The 18402-nt window shown below is 37.1% G+C and overlaps 1 protein-coding gene and 1 long non-coding RNA gene across 3 annotated transcripts; one reads left to right on the top strand and one right to left on the bottom strand.

The window, feature by feature from the left end:
• The first annotated feature begins 41 nt into the window (after positions 1 to 41).
• Positions 42 to 4024, top strand: LOC131335252 (uncharacterized). Of its 2 annotated transcripts, XR_009202480.1 has the most exons (5): positions 42 to 292; positions 405 to 506; positions 1661 to 1748; positions 2396 to 2471; positions 3773 to 4024. It is a non-coding gene; the product is annotated as an uncharacterized LOC131335252 (long non-coding RNA). The 2 variants fall into 2 exon arrangements; XR_009202479.1 differs by lacking the exons at positions 2396 to 2471; positions 3773 to 4024 and having other exon boundaries at positions 1661 to 2127.
• Positions 4025 to 5589: 1565 nt separating this feature from the next.
• LOC131335251 (uncharacterized) lies at positions 5590 to 16147 on the bottom strand. Its single transcript, XM_058370521.1, has 7 exons — positions 15677 to 16147; positions 11569 to 11989; positions 11207 to 11363; positions 10777 to 10821; positions 8341 to 8506; positions 7301 to 7674; positions 5590 to 6364 (listed from the first exon to the last, which is right to left on the bottom strand). The coding sequence occupies exons 1-7, from the start codon at positions 15899 to 15901 to the stop codon at positions 6046 to 6048; spliced, it is 1707 nt and encodes a 568-aa protein (XP_058226504.1). The 5' UTR covers positions 15902 to 16147; the 3' UTR covers positions 5590 to 6045.
• Positions 16148 to 18402: the final 2255 nt, after the last annotated feature.

Raw genomic sequence — 18402 nt, 5'->3', positions numbered from 1 at the left:
GGTTATCATAAACCGCATATCGTGGGAAACCCTAGCTGCACCCTCACTCTCCCGCTGGGCTTTTTTTTTTTTCTGTGGTCTCTCCCGCTGTCTCCCTCTCCCTCTCCCTCTCTCTCTCTCTTCGATCGACCCACCACCATAGACCCACCGAATCCCAGTCGCTCCTCTCTGGCAATCCCGATTGGACACCATTAACACCACCGACCGGCACAACGATCACCACTGTAACAACCACTGTTCGAGGTTCCCAGAGTTCGAATCGATGGCATGTAGTTCTTCTTCACCCCAAACGGTTTGTAGATCTTCACATCTTTCACTAAAAAAAGTACGGGTTTAGGGTTTGTTCATTCCCATGGCATAGACTGAAAAAGCACCGATTACATACTTGATTCATGTTGTCGTAGGTACGAGTACTTCTCAGGTTTGGGTTTTTCTCTTTCCAAGGGATTTCTTCTATTTCCGAGCACCGCTAAAGTAGTGGAACAGCCGAGGTCAAGGACTCAAAGGTAACCACTCTTCCACCATCACTGGTAAACAAATGGGTATCATGTGAATTTTATTTTCCATTATCGCTTTCCATTTGCGTAAAGATTTGATTTTTTGGGGTTTTTTTTCTGCTTCTTTATCCTTAAAAATAAGACCAAATATAATTTTTTTAAAGTTGTTTTTAGAGTTTTAATTGAGCTTAGCGTTCAGTTCTGTTGTTTCAACATGAGGAGCATAAGTTAGCTTAATTAGCGTTCAGTTCTCATGTTTTTTATTTCTTGCTTATGCATACTTCCTGGCTTCACGTTTCTTTGAATCTAATTGGAAACTTACCCTTGCTTAGTTTCTTCCTGCTCAACATTGATTGAAGTAAGTTGGTTTTTTGAAAAAATGATACGAAGTAGTTTTTATGCAGGTAATCTATGCAAAAGTGTTTTTTTAGGATTGATAATTTCATCTGGCGACAAAAGCTTTGGAATTAACCAAGTCCATTGGAACTTTCAAGCCATTTAGGATGGGCTCTAAGAACATGTACATACTTCATGGCTGAGGAGACATCTTTGCCTCTACTCCTTAAGAAGATTCAATAACATTTACAAAAGCACTGACCATGTGTTCTAGCAGAGGGGAGTCTATTCTTTTATGGAATCCATTCTCTACTATGTTAGTTGAGGAACATAAAGCATTGCTATAATTAAGTAATGTACCATTTTTCTGTGACTAAGGTCGACTAATGTACGATTTGCCTCTGCTACGACAACCACAGCGCCGCGCAACCACCAAAATCACACCCCCACCCAAAGCTCTGCTACAACAACCAGCGCCGCCTTACAGAACCACCGAAATCAAAAGAACGCTAGCCTTCCACCAGCATTACCAAAGTGCTTTCCTTTTCATTACACTTATCTGACTATACTAGAATTGCTTTTATTGTATTGATTTCTGTTTAGTGAACCAATGCTTCTCTTTGAAGATTGTAAAAATCAGTTTCCAATTGCAAAAATCAGTTCCCAGTTGGTTGATGCTTGAAGATCGCGTTTCCTTCTCCTTAGTGACTTAGTCTTTGCGAAAAAATTGTATTTCTTTTAATTTGGTTTGTCTTCACTACCTTCTTTCTCCCGTTAGCTTATAGAAAAGAAAAGGACCTAATCATTGTTAACTACCCAATTTGCAGATTGTGAAGGATGCCAATCTAGCCTTTAACTCCTTTCAAAAGTCTGCAACGACTTGCCGACATGGATAACGTGACTATTTTTGGCCAGGTAAGATGTTCTATAATTTTGTAATGAAACAAATTGCTTTCATATAATTTTCCAATAGCACAGTTTTATTGCTCAACAGAGATACGTGAATTGAGGAAAATGGTAGCCAAGTTTTCTTTTTCTATTTTAATAGGTACAACACAGTTTTATAACAACTTTGATGTTATGAACTCTACTCTGCAATTATTAACAAAAAAATCGAAGGCAAGGAGAAATGGCTCAACAAAGACAAAATGCAACCACAAAAGGCAAGGAAAAAGATAAGGCAATTCGTTCCAACGGAAAAGAGAAAAATTGGGTATGATTCAAAGAGTTGAGTAGGTCAATAATCTATCATATTTATGGGACTATGCGAACAGAAAGATCATTCCATATAATATTTTTGGCAATAAGTTCTTTGGATATTTGATCGGTCTGTACGCAAATTATAAATTTAGTGATCTTCTATGTCTAATGGGAAGAACAGATTTGGATTTAATTGGACAGTAGGAGTTTTTAATGGTTTGAGAACAATAGGTTTGTGTCTAATGTTGAAGCCGTTCTATGTAATTTGAGTAGGCAAGGACAAATTGCACATCATAAGTAGAAAAATCATCCCTTTCTCCCACCTTTAACATTTGTCATTTGATAAATTCAGCTCTTGCCAGGTATAATTGGTTGATTATAATAACCATCCAATACTATCATCACCAGCGCAAAGATCAGCACTTTGCTTATCGATGGGTAAGTTTTTAATCGCACTCTATGTTGGGCATTGATTGTGAGCTTCAGTTTACTAATCTATCCATTATCTTCCCTCTTTCTGGTGAACCCTAATGATTCTGTGGGTTCATTTCTCTTAATTTCTAGCCGGAATGGATGGCTTTAAAATTCCATTTGAGAGTTTGACCTTTGAGTTTTTTTTTACCGCATTCCAGGCCGTATAAGTTTTTTTGAGGGTCCATTTTTTTCATTTGTCAATACCTCAGTTGAACTATGTTGGTGGATTCTTTGGTATCATCAAAATCCTATTGTGGTAATTTGATGCAATTGAAAATAGTTTCCAATACTCCAGAGTATAAGTAGCAGTGAGTTCATGAAAATCCTATTTGTTATGGGTTATAACCTTTTTTTCTGTTGACATGGTTGATTCATATGCCTTTGGCCCAGTTTTGCCCCTCTATTATAACCTACTGTAATATTCTGCTTCAAATTTTTTTTTTTGTGTAACACATTTATGATTGTAGAATACGCTTATTCTTTTTCCCTTATTATGGAGTAGACTTATGTCCTACAACACAATCTGTCTCTGAAACATCCTCACCCATGAACAAAGCTCTCTCCAAGAGCTCCAGCACAACATCTTATCGATTTAACGGGAACAAAGCTCTCTCTATCCAAAAGTTTTAGGGCCCTGATAATCCTCACCTTATCATTAGCAACAGCGGACAACCTTCTTATTGATTGGTAACTTTGTTATCCTAATATGTTAATTGGGCATTGATTATGAGCCTCAATCTATTCAATCAAGGTGTCTATTTTTAACTCTGGAAGATCAACTATTCAAACTTTTTTATGGCTATAACATAACGGCTCTTTCGATGAGCATGGCAGATAACCATTAAGCGCAACTGCTAATTCGATATTTTATTCCTGCTCTGTCAAGAGAATTATCCTATTGCTTTTAATTTTATCTGAGGCTTATTGATGTTAATTGTCTTGATGCTTCAACTATGTTTAGTGTTCTGCTTAGATTAACTACATCTGGATACTTGACTGTATATAGATGAGCAATGCCTATTTTCAATGACCAACCCTTAGTTCAGTGACTAGCTTAGTAATCTTAGTTTCATAGTGTTGTTTTTGAAAATACCGAGGACATGCATATTGCATACATCCATTTTTCCATTAATGAGATTTGTAGTGATGCTTAGCTAGGGTCTTGCTATTAAATCGTTTACTACCCAACTTCAATCTTTATTCATGCAATCCATTAGTTCTAGAAGAGTTCTTATTTTGGTTTGGTTTGGTTTTTGGTTTTTCAGGTATGATTGATTTTGAAGACCATAATAGCCGTGATAGGATTGCTGGGTCGTAATTATGGGTAGTTACAGTAGTCAGTTAATGTTGACAGATTGTATGGATGCCTTTAGGCATGGATAAAACAATGAAACTCTATTATTTTTTTTGTTTTTAGGTACTTTTATTCTTTCATTCTTTCCGAGTTGTCATAAATATGTGCAAGATTAGTTGGACTATTTTTTCTTACATGAAGATATTTTATGATTCTTTCATTCTTTTCGGGTACTTCTATTATTTTATGAATATGTTTGAGTTATTATTTTTTGCATAGTTGAATTTGTAAGACAGGGGATGATATGTTGCACACAAGTTAAGTATTTATTTACATGTGCTTATTTTTCGAGCCGTATATGGCACGTGAGTTAAGTATTTATTTGCGTGTACTAATTGTTCGAGTCGTGCCTTCAGGCACGGGCATGCGCTAGTTAACCTATAGGTCATAGTCTATTTGGTTTAGAGAAAACACATGCTAAATCGTCTGTCTGCGCATATTGTTGGTTTTTTATGAGTATTTCAAGTATATATAAAATGTTCTCGTGTAATATCCTCGTTTTGACTGTGTATGTATCCGTGAGGTGGACAAATCAATTATTGGAGACAAATGTGAGGGTCTGATCTCATTTGTTCCGAAAATCCTTGTGCGTCTGTGCCTAAGGATTTTCTAGCTGTTGAACTGTATGACAATATATCGCCAAATCTCTACTCCAACCCAAACCCATCCACTACTTAAGAGCTTACAAGTATTGGAAATTCGGTTTTCATTTCTGAAGCAAAGGTTGACCCACTTGGTTAGGGACACCCTGCTTATTATACAGGGTTTAGAGTCCACACCATTTTCATTCACTCTAATTTTAGACCAAAAAATACATGTTCACAGTTGGTATTGGCTTGGATTAGCTTGATGTCCTGTTCCGCTAAGGAAAATAAGTGTATTTATTTTTTAAATTAAATGTGATATATTGTCAGAGAATGATCATACTCATAAAATGGAAAAATACTTAAAAAATAAGAACCTTAGCGGAACAGGCCTCACTAAAGCAACAACGGGGACCCAAAAATTACTGGTAATGAGTGGGGGAAAATTCCTGGACTGGCCTGGCCTCGTCATTCAAATTCTACGTCAATCATTTTGTGCCAAGGAAGCCACACTCTGATGCCAAACATTGTTATGATCCTTATGGATAATCCGATCGTAAATGATTTGGTGGTGACAATTTTGTAGCTAACGGTAATCTTTCTTTTGGGTAAATAAAGGCAATCTCAACTTATATCATATATTTTGTTGAGCCCGTTGAAACTATGGGCAATTTGTAGCTACAGGTAAATCATTCTTGAACTGGTCTCATCATAATTTAAACCATTCACTTTGTAGAGCTTGTTGTGAACTTCAATCCTAACAAAAATCATGCTCATCCGATATCGAACAATATATTTTCAAATCACACGGTGGGTGTCGCAGTAGTGGTGGGAGAACGAGTGCTGTGGCGTGTGAGGAATTCGAGGCAGCAGGGGAGGATGGTAGAGGACCTAGCAATTCAGCGGTAGAGGTTGAGGTAAATACCCATGGCAGTAAGAAGTGGAGATGGTGGCTGAGACCCTGAGGGGATTCGGGTTTGGAAGGTTAGCGATTGAGATATAGTTGAAATTATGGGGGCGTTGAAAGGGAATTGCAAGTTTGCAGCAGTTACCCAAAATCATCAAACAAAAATCATTACTCATCTCAATGCGGCGACCGCATTCAAATTTTTGGCCACCGCATGAACCCATTCTGGCCATGATCTTCGCAACACCCTTAATTCATTGAGCAACAAAATTGAGTCCATCTACAATGAATTATCAGATGACTACTCTTGCATTGATCTACATACATTTCAAGCAAAAGATTCAAGAAATGGACAGTAATAAGCCAACGGTATATTTCCTCAAAGTGCACAACAATTTATCCTCATTTCAGAGTTTAAAACTCTTCTGGGACCGGGTCATTACACCACCCCCACCCCCACCATTTTTTCCTCTGAAAAGACCATCTCCTGGATACCTACCATCAATTAACTTTTCATTTCTGTTTGATTCTCTCCCGAAATATCCTATCCACAGTACACCGAATACGGCATGTTTTCAATTGTTCTTGAGGCAAAATGTCCTTCACTGACAAGTCCGAGTTCCTAACTTGAGATACAAAACTTCCCAACCAGTGGGGGAAAGTGAGGAGTAAATAAACGAGATCAACAGAACATCACATGATCTTGTGCAATCCAATATTCAGATCGGACGATATCGAGATGAGGAGAGGGAGAGAGTGATGCCATAAGGCTTTAAAGACTCGCTTTTGGTGCGCTTTCACCGACTGAGAAGGATTGTGAGCATTGTACCTGATGTCAAAGATGTGGATTACAGGGTCTGCTGAACCGGATGTAATGTATAATCCATCGGGGGACCATGCTTGATTTATTAGAGCCGATTGTGATTCGCTACTTTCTTGCTTCCAACCAAACTCATGGATTACTGTCTGCCTCAATCTTATATCAAAGAGTCGAAGCTGCCTCTCCGGAGTCCTGCAGAAAAAAAAAATCGTTGCCAAAACTGTAATGCAAACAAAAAAGAGTAGAAAGCACAAGGAAACTTGTTACTTGCACTGAAACAAGAAGTCGTGATGTTAAGGTACTGAAATTGCAGTCAATAATCAATATCAAATTACATGAAGATGTCGTCATATTTGTTAAATGTCAACCATCAACAAATATCAACATATAGTGAAACTTGAACAATACCCAAAACCATCGTTTCACATCGCACTCCTATAAACCCCCCAGTTTCATTTAGCAGCTTTGAATCTTGAGTTCTTGACATCCAATGCCCATTAGAAGGCTTGCCACCCGTCACTGTCACTGGTAACTGTACGGAGTGTTATTGAATGCAATTTTAGCTTGCATATTTCATATTTCCAAAACATTCACATTGTGCGCTCAAAATGATGGATATCCTAAAAGCTAACTTTTCTACAAAGACATAACACGAGAACACCCACCCACATACATGGTTGTGTGAAAGTAAACTCTTATTATCTACACAACAGGTTTTTTTGCATGATTTATCTAGATCTATATGTATTTAGGTACATGGTGAATAAATCAAAATTAGCAATTACTTTAGCGTTCACTCTTATAGGTCATCAGTATAAAATTCTGATATACCCAGATGAAATTCTGATATAGCCAGAAGTCGTATTATGCATGATTTTTGGATTAAAGAAGAAACGTTTAACTCCAGTGTTCCTATTTCAACTCAAATCTCATCTATTTTTCACTCATACAGTCAAACTTGATTTCGGCGATCATGACAGCCCCAACTTCCAGTCTTCCAAAGAACGTCTCTTGGGTGCTTAACTTTTCGTCTGGTACTCAGAAAAATGATCCAATATCGCAAGGAAAAAAAACACCGGTATAGGTCAAAAGTAGATTATGATTGTAACAACACTCTATGCTGCTTACCCTGTCTGGACCATGAATAGATTGAAGTCACATGGATTGGGTAGAATACTCATGCATTTGCTTTCTATTTGATGTCTATATTCTGTTCTTTCTGCCATCATATCAAACCCAAAAATTCTCCTGTCTGCACCAGCGGACAATACAATATGCTTTTGCTGCATCCCAGCCACTCCCATTACAGCTGATGAATGGAGATTCCTATGCAAGATTTTTGGTTTCCATGAGTTTTCTCCATCTTCTTTATCAGTCCAGAGCACTACGGCATGATCACTGCCACCAGTAACAAAACAGACTTGGTCCCACGGCATAAAAACTATGTTGTTGATGATGCCCTTGAGATGAGGTTTCTGCTCTAAGAAACATACACGCGCTCCCTGTCAATGCACAAAATTCAAAATCAGAGTTGATTTTCTTTAACTATTATTATTCTCGCATACAAGAAATGTACACTTTGGTTGTGTTTGATGGTTGAGTGGTAGTAGAAGCATAAGGTTTTTTTTATCAAAAAGGGTCCTTAATGTATAACAATCCTTTTAGACTACTAGGATTCTACAGATAGGAACTACAAAACAGGGCAAAAGCTATGGCATGAAAACAGCATCAGGATAACATCAAATCACCTTATAGCGATCAGCTCAAATGACAACTACTTCAACTAACTCCACAGAAAAGAAAAGAAAAAATGAGAGAGACACATAGACACAGGCATTCAAGAAAGAGGGAAAAAATGAGGAAAACCAAAAAAACACCATTGTAAATTTGAAAACACATGATTTCTCATAATAAGTGCATCGAATAAGATAAAGACAGAACCAGGGTCAACGCCTTAGAGCTGAAGTAAGTTGCTACACAAATGTTGTGCACCTAAGATCGTACGATGTGACTATGACTGGCAATTGCTAATGGAACAGCAACGCAGATATTACTTGGTAATTTCACAAACACATTCACACGTTCCTAATTTCTTATATACATGGTCAGTGGCATGAACAATAAAATTTCAGGAAACCATATTTCCGAGTCCCAACCATGACCCTTACCTCTTTTCTTTTATTGAGATTCAAGACAGATATCTGAGAATCTCCACCATCAGCACTGTACACAGCAAATACGCTGTTTCCCTCTGGATGCCATGCTATATCTTCCGGCCATCTCCTCTGCTTTGGGGATAGGGCCTCGGTAGAACTCAGTAGACTGGCACTCGATCTGCAATTCCAGGCAATAAGCATAAAACAATCAAAATCTCCAACTTTAACCTCTATAGCATTTATAAGATGGCAAATGCTTCACTTGGTTGCAGAAAGAAGATAATTAGAATAGCACCCCCATATGGTTACTCTAAAATTAGAGCTTTTAATTAGGGCTTGTCAGTATAACTGATTAATTTTATTAGACTCTTAGGTACTTAATTGTGTCTTTACATCCTCATCTATAAACTTGGGTAAAGTGTATGCTTGCTTCTTAAATGTAGTAGTATCTCATTATAGTGGATCATGGGGAGAAAATTTTCTCACTTGTGATTAATAGGTGCCCCTCTCCTATATCAAAATCCTGGATCTGCCACTGCTAGCAATGCTTGCTTGAAACTATTGAAAGAACCCATAAACATTAAAAGAGAACAAGGGAAAAAAACTATTGACCAAAAGGACTGCACAACTTCATGTGTAGAGCAAAGCTCTACAAAGTTCAAATCTTGGTCAAGAGAAGGGTTTGCCCAGTTGCGGACTATACAAAAAGTAAATACCTTTTAGCCTATACACTCAAACCTCTTCTACACAAGGCATCCAGTTCCATTAGACATTATGCACGAAGTGGGAAGACGTCCCACTTTACTCCACAGGCGGAAGACCCAATTCACTCTGAACCAAGAGAGACTTGGACTGTGTGCGGTTTGGGGTCTCTAAAACCAACTTCTCTCTGTGCGCACGGTCCCCAATAAGTTTAATCTCCAATTATTACCCTCATTTGTCTATCTATCTCTCTCCACTCATTACCCCAAAAACCTCCCTCAAAACCCAAACCAAACAAAGTCTTGCTGTCCAAATCTATTGGCGCATGACAATGAAAAAGCCAATGACTAAATAATCCACCCCCCCCAACTTGCCCCGGCAGCACCCGTTCACAATGAACTTTAGGCTCAGAATTAGGATATCAAGAATAAGGATCTTATCATGCGCCACACACCACACACAGAAGGCCACCTTGTTAGGAATCCTAATAGGCTGGGATCCATATAGCCCTCCACAAAGCTAAGTACGATGCCCAGAGCCTCATAGAAATACCTCAAGTATCCCTATCTGGAAAGACTCCCCTTCCTCACACCTTCCCTAACCCAATACTCAGCCTCCATTAATTTTCTTAAGAACTCATGTCTGCTCTGCCACCTCAGAATTCGTAAACCTATCAGCATCGTAGAATATCCCAGAAGATGTAACCTCTGCATTGACAGTCAGCTGTTAGCCACTACACCATACTCAATCAGATACCTTTAGATTAACGTAAGGAAAAGCAGAACTTCATTTCTCCTAACCACACATAGGACCAAAATCACTCACATCCCATCCCCCCACCAACAAACTAATATCCCGCACAAAATCATACCACCACTTTCTAGTCCCTTTCCAAGGCCCAAGACATAGGACACGCTTGGTTGTTGGATAAAAAAAGAGGGATTGGATTCCATAGGACCTATTCATCCTACATTGGTTGCAGAAATTGACAATAGGATAGTGTGGCCGGACAAGACATAATATCACATAATCCTATTTAAGTTGGATAACTCAATCCTATGGGGAAGGTTTTACAGCATAAGATAGGATAAAAACTTGACGACAAAAGAATCATCAAATAATGTCAAACCCCCTTGAACGAAAGTTTGATACGGCAAGTGATGAGCACCAGTGAAAGAGCCTAGTGTTTCCAAGGTTTCCCGAGGTTTATTTGGTTACAAAGATACAGTGAGTACTATACTTTTTCTTCTTTAATTGCTCTAAATCCCCTCAAGTGAGAGAAAACAAGGAAAATACTTGGCACGTATGGTTTTCCTATACTGCCTTCCTGTGATCATGGAGACAAAGCATTATTGCGTTGAATAAAGTGTATTTCATTTTATTACTGACTTCGACTTCAGCACTAAAAATACCCTCTTTGAAATCTTCATAATTTATTTGTTCGCTCAAATGTGTACACAGTCACTGAAACCAACTACATAGATTAGCTGATTCCTTCAAATTTCACTTTGAGCCGTTGAGGATTCCAACATTCACCATTTTCTATGGGGGGAAAAGACGACGACTAACCACGAAGGTGAATGTGAAATTATCATAAAGTAGTAATGAACTGCTGAAAAAAAGAAGCCTTTCACAATGAAAGGTGTTAACACTTTATACTAAGTCACAAATATGTAATGAACTTCTTTCACGAAAGAACAGGATATGATAGAAGAACACAGAGTTTGACGAAAATCTAAAACATACCCCCTGGCCTGAATTTGCCACAAGTTGACAACTCCATCCAAAGCACTGCAGATCAATTCAAAAGGGTTAGAGCATTGAAAAAGTTCTACTATACAACTAAGACTGTCGATTCTAGTTCTTGACTACTTCATAATAACTGAAAGTTACATGATAATAGTTTCTTTGTGAAAGGTGAAACCAGAATGACAGGTAAACATATCTCTCACTTCTGTTCCCTTACACTGTTTACTGCTTATATATATACATACATACATTTATGTATGTATGTCATTGCGACCTCCATGAAATATCAATGCCCTCAAAACACTATAATCTAGGACTATACTTGAACTGCAAAAAGCAAACGCCCAGTGGCTCAGTCATTACAGATCCGAAATTAAGGGCAACAAACATCTGAAATAACTCGGAAAGTTAAGAAAGCCCAAAGTACCTTGTCATAAATAGCTCATCATTTGCTGGACACAACACAAGACTTCTCAACTTTCTCTTGTGTCGGCTAGACATAAGACAACCTGTTTGGCAATGGATTGTGTTCGCATGGGAGCGGCTACATATCAATGAGATCAATTCTTTGTGCTCCTTCTGCTCTGTAATTCACACAACATTTACAATGAATAACAGATCACAGCACGAGTAAAATAAAGGAAATAAGGAAGATTGATCAGGGCAACACAAAGTTTGATGCAAACTGCAGTTACAGATTTTGAATATAGTAAGCACGCAGAGTCACATACACAAACACTCATAGAAAAACGTAATAATGTGTGGCCTGTGAAAAGGTGAAAATCTTACCAAACTTCCTTTTTGTGCCTTTTTTAGCTTGAACTTCAGAAGCTTCCGGCTCAGTAGGGGTGGAATGAGATTCATTCCCTTTTACTTTTGAAACAATATTATTATGAACTGACATCCTAGGCTTCCTAGACTGAAACTGAGAACCACTTGCATCACTTGATTCTTTTGTGGAGGACCGCACCATTATCACAGGCTGGGAAATTTTCGGGTTCACAGCTGGAATTACAAGTTGTGGTCTAGATTGAGGTTGGTCTTGATGAGAATCTTCCCTTATATGGACAGGACTAATTGATCTGCGCTCAACTTTAACAACTTTGATATCATCACCCGGAGAGTTCTTGGATGATGCGACCTTGTTGCGGCTTCTAAGACGAGCTAATTTGGAATGCAAATCCTCTACTCTTTTCTCTGCTTCGTCGAGCTGCACAAATTTTCAAAATTAGCAATAACATCACAGCTCATTATCGAAAAGCTTCCATTTAAATATGTGCAGTTGCTAACACCATTTCTAAAGATGTGCATCATTTGCTAACTCCATTTTCTAAAGAACCAAACGAATCCACCACTAACAGGCACCAATCGTTGAATGGATTGGTGGGCATCCATTCCATATCAATAGATACACATATAGCTGATAGCCTGATATACATACCGGTACACATTCCCATATACGCATAGCCATGGTCTTGTCAAGGTCATTACATTCACTTACAAATGTGAATAATTAGAGAACATCTATGATCTAGTCATAATGACCGCTAAAAACCCAACAGAATACCCAAACAGTCAAATACTATGAAACATGTAAACTCATCCAGTTGCCTTTTCATGAATGCCCAAATAGTTCGAAGTTAAAAAGCAAACGGATTCTGAGATTACCCAAAAGTGTTCAAGAAGAGGTGTCTGCCCAAGTATTTTTAAAGAACCCAAAAAACAAAAAAGTAGAATTTAATGCATAATTGCATCAAGGGTCACATATTTTACCTCGATTGATGGAAAACCCATACAGCATTGAATTAACTAACCTAGCTTACCTAACCTCAATGACAAAGCTCTCTGCCTTACAAATTAACTAGAGGCTAGGGCACACGCGATGCGCGTGCAAGTTAGATTTTGTCAAAATTTGTGAAAATTCGAGCAAACAATAAGTGGGAAGCATTTGTGCAAATTTTGACAAAATCTGACTTGCACATGCGATGCGTGTGCCCCGGCCTCTAGTTGTTATGAAACCCATCACCAAACCACCATTCCAACGGAACCCAACTCACTTAAAATGAATGCCATTTTTTTAAGATAAATTCTATTTTAAAAAAAAAAAAAAACGCACCTGGAAAAGAATCATTGTTATGAAACCCATCACCAAACTACCATTCCAACGGAACCCAACTCGCTCAAAATGAATGCCTTTTTTTTAAAAGGCAAATTCTCTTTAAAAAAACACATTTGGAAGAGAATCATTGTTATGAAACCCATCACCAAACCACCATTCCAATGGTACCCAACTCGCTCAAAATGAATGCCCAAAATTGAGTTTGGGAAAATGTAATTCTCTTGGGGAAAAGAAAAAAAAAAGCCAATCCGCAAAATTTACCCTGCCTTTCTCCATATCAATTTAATGGGAGGAAATAAAAAAAGAAGCATCTATAAGAGACAAAACAATTTATAGCAGTTTATAGATAAATTAAAAGTAGAAAAAGAAAGTGACAGGTGTGCCATTGATACAGTGTAAATACGGAAAGGAATGGAAAGTGAAAAAGGAAAGGTCATTATTGGACTACCTGAGAGTCAAAGAAGAATTCAGAGAAGTTACAGGTGCGGAAAGGAAATGAGAATGAGGTAAAAGGAAAACTTCGGGTAGCAATTGGGGAGAAGAATTGAGAAAGTTGTGGAGGTAGTGGGGAATAACTGTTTTAGGTGGTTTATTTGTGCTTAAATGTCGAATATATCCTCACAATTAATTGTTTTGTTTTGTGTGTTTTTTCTCTTAAAAGGGTATTTTTGGGAAAGGGAAATACATGACAGGGGAGAGACCAAACTAGTGCTCCCCTTTATATATTAGAATAGATATCACTAAAAGTCTAAAACCACAACTAATTGTCCATCATCATAGAGCCCAAACACAAGAATTCAGTACTCCTCTAATGCAGTTCAAAAAAATTTGACACTTATAAGAACTAAACAGCTTCTATGCATGCAATCGGTTCAATGTTTAGAGTTTAGACCAAACTGTGCATACTACTAGTATAAGTGAATTCGATCAGTAGTCTGAGATAGTCAAATAATCACCAAATAATCTTTTCAAGAATTCATCACATAATGAACACCAAGAAACATAACACACAAAATTCGCCGAAGTCCAAACTATACGAATAGCACCAATAACACATGACTGAAATATCCAACTAATTCATACCAATACTGAAATATCCAACTAATTCATACCAATACATATGGAAACATACATACATACTTCAACATAAATTTTGACACCGATAAGAAATGCACAACTTTGTGTATCCAATCTATTTGATGTTTAGAGTTTACATTACTAGTAATACACCATAACCTATGAAGCACGGTTACTTCTAAAACCCCGTTGTACTCATACCCATAACTTACTGGGTACCGGTACTTGGCGTGGAACTTCTAAATATGGACCGGGTACATGAAACACGTACAGAGATTTTTTCCTATAATTATTGCTTTACCCATGAAGTACCCCAATATGTATCAAGCTGTACCCGGTCCCAAGATGAAGCTAAGTTGATAAGACTTCATGTTTCTATGCTTAGCATGATTCTAGAATAAAGATTTATGTCCATAGGTTGTCTAGTATAATGGCATTAATCTTTGAGTTGCACCTTAAGGTTGGCGTTAAACAATTATTTGATGTTGGATTCTTAATTGCCCAAGGCATTTTGATATTTCCTTTACTTGACAAGTAATTATTATGTGTAATACATTGTTCAATATCATAAGAAATACACTTGCTATACCTGTACCCTACATTTTTAGGTTCGCCGTACCACCATACGCCTATCGTACTTTTACCCATACACGTGCTTCTTAGAGCACAACTGTATTTAATCCGTCACAAAGACACTCCGAGAATTAAATAATCCATACACAAACCTTCCAATAATTCATCTCATGATCAACACCAATAAACAAGACGCACAAAAAAAAGAAACAAACATTCAAAGCTCACCTAACTATATGAGTAATTACAGTACCGCGTGACTAAAATATCCAAACCAATCCATACCAATACATGTGAAATGCACATACAAACTTCTACATAAATTTAATCCTGATAAAAATGCACTACTTTTCTATGCAATCAATGTGATGTTTAGAGTTTACATCAAACTGTGGTTACTCCTAGTATAACTGAACTTAATCAGTACCAAAGACTCTTCTTCGATTTAAGTACTCATACACAATCTTCTCAACAATTCATCACATGATCAACACTGAGAAACAAGATGCGCAAAATAAAAATACAAGAGAAACACACATACAAAACTCACCTACCTACACCAATAACACCAGTAACAGATGACCAAAATATCAAAATCCAATTCACACCAAAACATATGAAACTAAACATATACACTTCCAAACAAATCATAACTCCGATAAGAAATGCACAACTTTGGTGTAGGCAATCGGTTCGATGATTAAAGTTTAGAATCAACCAAACCCCTAGGGGTTTGGCCAAATGGTTATGAGAAAGTAATAAGTGTTCCTCTAGGAGTTCACATCTTCCATTCCCACGAATGCCAAACATTTCAAACCTTGGGGCCACTGGAGTTCTGCCCGGTCATTAACTTCAGGCCCCCGGAACCAGTCGAGGTGCCCGCAAGCTGGCCAGACAGCAGGTTATCAAAAGAAAAAGTTTAGAATCAACCTGTGCTTACTTCTAGTATTAGTACAAGTAAATTTGATCAGTGCTAAGAAACAAGACGTACAAAAAATGAAGCACACAAAACTCACCTAACTATACAATTCGTTCCAGCAACACGTGAAGCAAAAATCCAATCCGATTAACACCAATCCATATCTACGCATACATATCTAGAGAGAGATGAATCGATTGAGTTACAACCTGAGATTGGTAGTAGGTGACTTTTTTGCGGAGATGCTGAACTTCTTTGGTGCGATGCTCGATCAGAGCAACCATGGCTTGTTCTTGCTCGACCACGCTGTCTTCTTCTTCTTCTTCTTCTTCTTCCACTCCGTTCTCTTGTTTGGCCATCGCCGCAACTTTGCCCTCGTCGTCGTCTTCTCTCTCCTCGACCTTTGGCTTCTTGAGAGAGAAGGGCGCGCTCATTTCTTTCCCCCTTCCTCTCTTTTTTTTCGGTCTGTGTTTCAGATTTTTCGGTCCTACTTTTTGGCACCTCAACAAGCAACTATACAAAGGTGCAAGAAAATATGGTTCGTGTATGTATTTGCATATCGAAAATGTTATGCCCCATCGACAGTGATTATACCGACCTTGTATCGACGGGTACGCATATGTATTTTAAGGTATATATTGGATTTTCAGTTTTTCACAAGAGAAAGACGAGGAGAGAATGATGAAATATAGTAATCGAAGCTCTTAATAGTAATTCAGACTCGAGAATTGTCTTTTGAGTATTGTGTCTCAAATATAAAGAAGGTCTAATACATTATCGTATAAGTGTTACGTGACGGTCAATCAAACTCGACTAATTGCGTCGATACGACATAATTGAATAAGGATAATTGTGCAATTTGTTGTTCTTTTCTTTTGAATTTAGTTTTGAGTCTCCTCGAATTTTTGTTGTCTATCTTTTTGTAGAAACGCTTCAACATGTGAAACAACCATCAATGCTAAGACGAGAGAAAGGGGGAAAGGAGGAAAAAGCTCCAATAAGTCGATATCAAATCATTCTTAATTATGGTAAGTGAAAGATATAGAGAGATGGGAAAGTTTTTAATACCAGAAATGCTAGGGACAAAAAAAATTTATCCCGAAAGTACCCCGAAAACAGCAATTAATGGTTGAGATTCACTTTGATGTATGTGACCCAATCATCAAAGTGATTCTCAACCATTAATTGCTATTTTCGAGGTACTTTCGGAGTAAGTTTTCTTTGTACATAGCATTCCCCTTTTAATACACACCTCTTTAAGGTGTCTACCATATGCATTTATTGTGTGGTTCATATTGTATCACCTCATAAAAAATTACTTATAAGGCCGATCATTCATAACATTTTATTTTGTATCGTAACTTTTATACTAAAAATTCGTAACTTTTCGTTAATATAATTCATAACTTTTTAGCAATAGATTCATAACATTTTTTAAATCATAACATTTGGGTGTGTTTTCAATAAAGGTACATATGATACACACCTAAATAAAAAATGTGTATTGTAGCACTTCCCGAGAGAGATAGTGAACAACCCTGATTCATATAAATTATTTAGTTAGGTTGTAGCACATGGTTGGTTAGATATACAAGTTCCAATCATACTCTACTTAACGACACATATGATAGGTTTCTCTCTTTGGGCAAATTTCACTCAGACCCCTGAGGTATTTGACAATGACAGAAGGTACCCATTAATTTTCAAAAATGATAGAAACCTCCCCTATTTCACAGTTTAAATTTCATTCCGTTAGTTCCGTTAGTGAAATGGATGGAAAATATACGAAAAATGAAATCTTCAAATTTTATTTAGTTCTACAGCTATCTTAGGACTCTCATTGAAAGTCCTAGAGCAAAAAATTAATTATGACCCTTTAGGATAAAATGATCAGAAAAATAAGATCTTCGCACTGATTCAAACAGATTAAAAATTGAGCACTTAAGTATCTTATTTTCGTTTGGTTCTATGGCTCTCTCAAGGTTTTCATTGAAAGCTTTGGGACCAAAAATTAACTATGACCATTTAGTATAAAATGATAAAAAAATAAAAATCTTCACACCGATTGAAACGAATTAAAAATTTGAGCACTTAAGTATCTGCTCTTCATTTGGTTCTATGGTTTTCTTAAGGCTCTCATTGAAAGCCCTAGAGTCGAAAAATTAATTATGACCCTTTAGGATAAAATAATTAGAAAAATAAGATTTTCGCACTGATTCAAACGGATTGAAAATTTGAGCACTTAAGTATCTCCTCTTCGTTTAGTTTTATGGCTATTTTAGGGCTCTCATTGAAAATCTTAGAACCAAAAATTAATTATTACACTTTAGGATAAAATAATCAAAAAAATAAGATCTTCGCACTGATTCAAATGGATTGAAAATTGGAGCACTCAAGTATTTGCTCTTCATTGAAAGCCCTAAAACCAAATGAATAGCAAAAATTTAAATGCTCCAAATTTTAATCTGTTTGAATCGGTGCGAAGATTTTATTTTTTTAATCATTTTATCCTAAATGATCATAATTAATATTTGGCCCTAGAACTTTCAATGAGAGCCCTAAGATAGCTGTAGAACTAAATAAAATTGAAGATTTCATTTTCCGTACATTTCGGTACATTTTCCGTCCATTTCACTAACAGAACTAATGGAATGAAACCCAAACTATGAAATATGGAAGGTTTCTGTCATTTTTGAAAAGTGAGGGGTACCTTCTATCATTGTTAGATACCTCAGGGGGTCTGAGTGAAATTTGCCCTTTCTCTTTCGATCCCTTTTCTTTCCGGGTCAATCGATAGATCTGATTTTTTCCTGAAAAAAAAAATATTTCAAATTCGATCCATAGATCTAATTTATTTTTTACAAAAATAAAAAATAAAAAATTAATGTCATGTGAATTTCAATATTTTTCATAGTTATTCTGCAATTAATGTGAC

This window comes from Rhododendron vialii, chromosome 8a (assembly GCF_030253575.1).
Source record: "Rhododendron vialii isolate Sample 1 chromosome 8a, ASM3025357v1".
NCBI lineage: Eukaryota > Viridiplantae > Streptophyta > Magnoliopsida > Ericales > Ericaceae > Rhododendron > Rhododendron vialii.
Note: the sequence above shows the minus strand (reverse complement) of the source record. Positions and strands in the feature narration are given on the sequence as shown.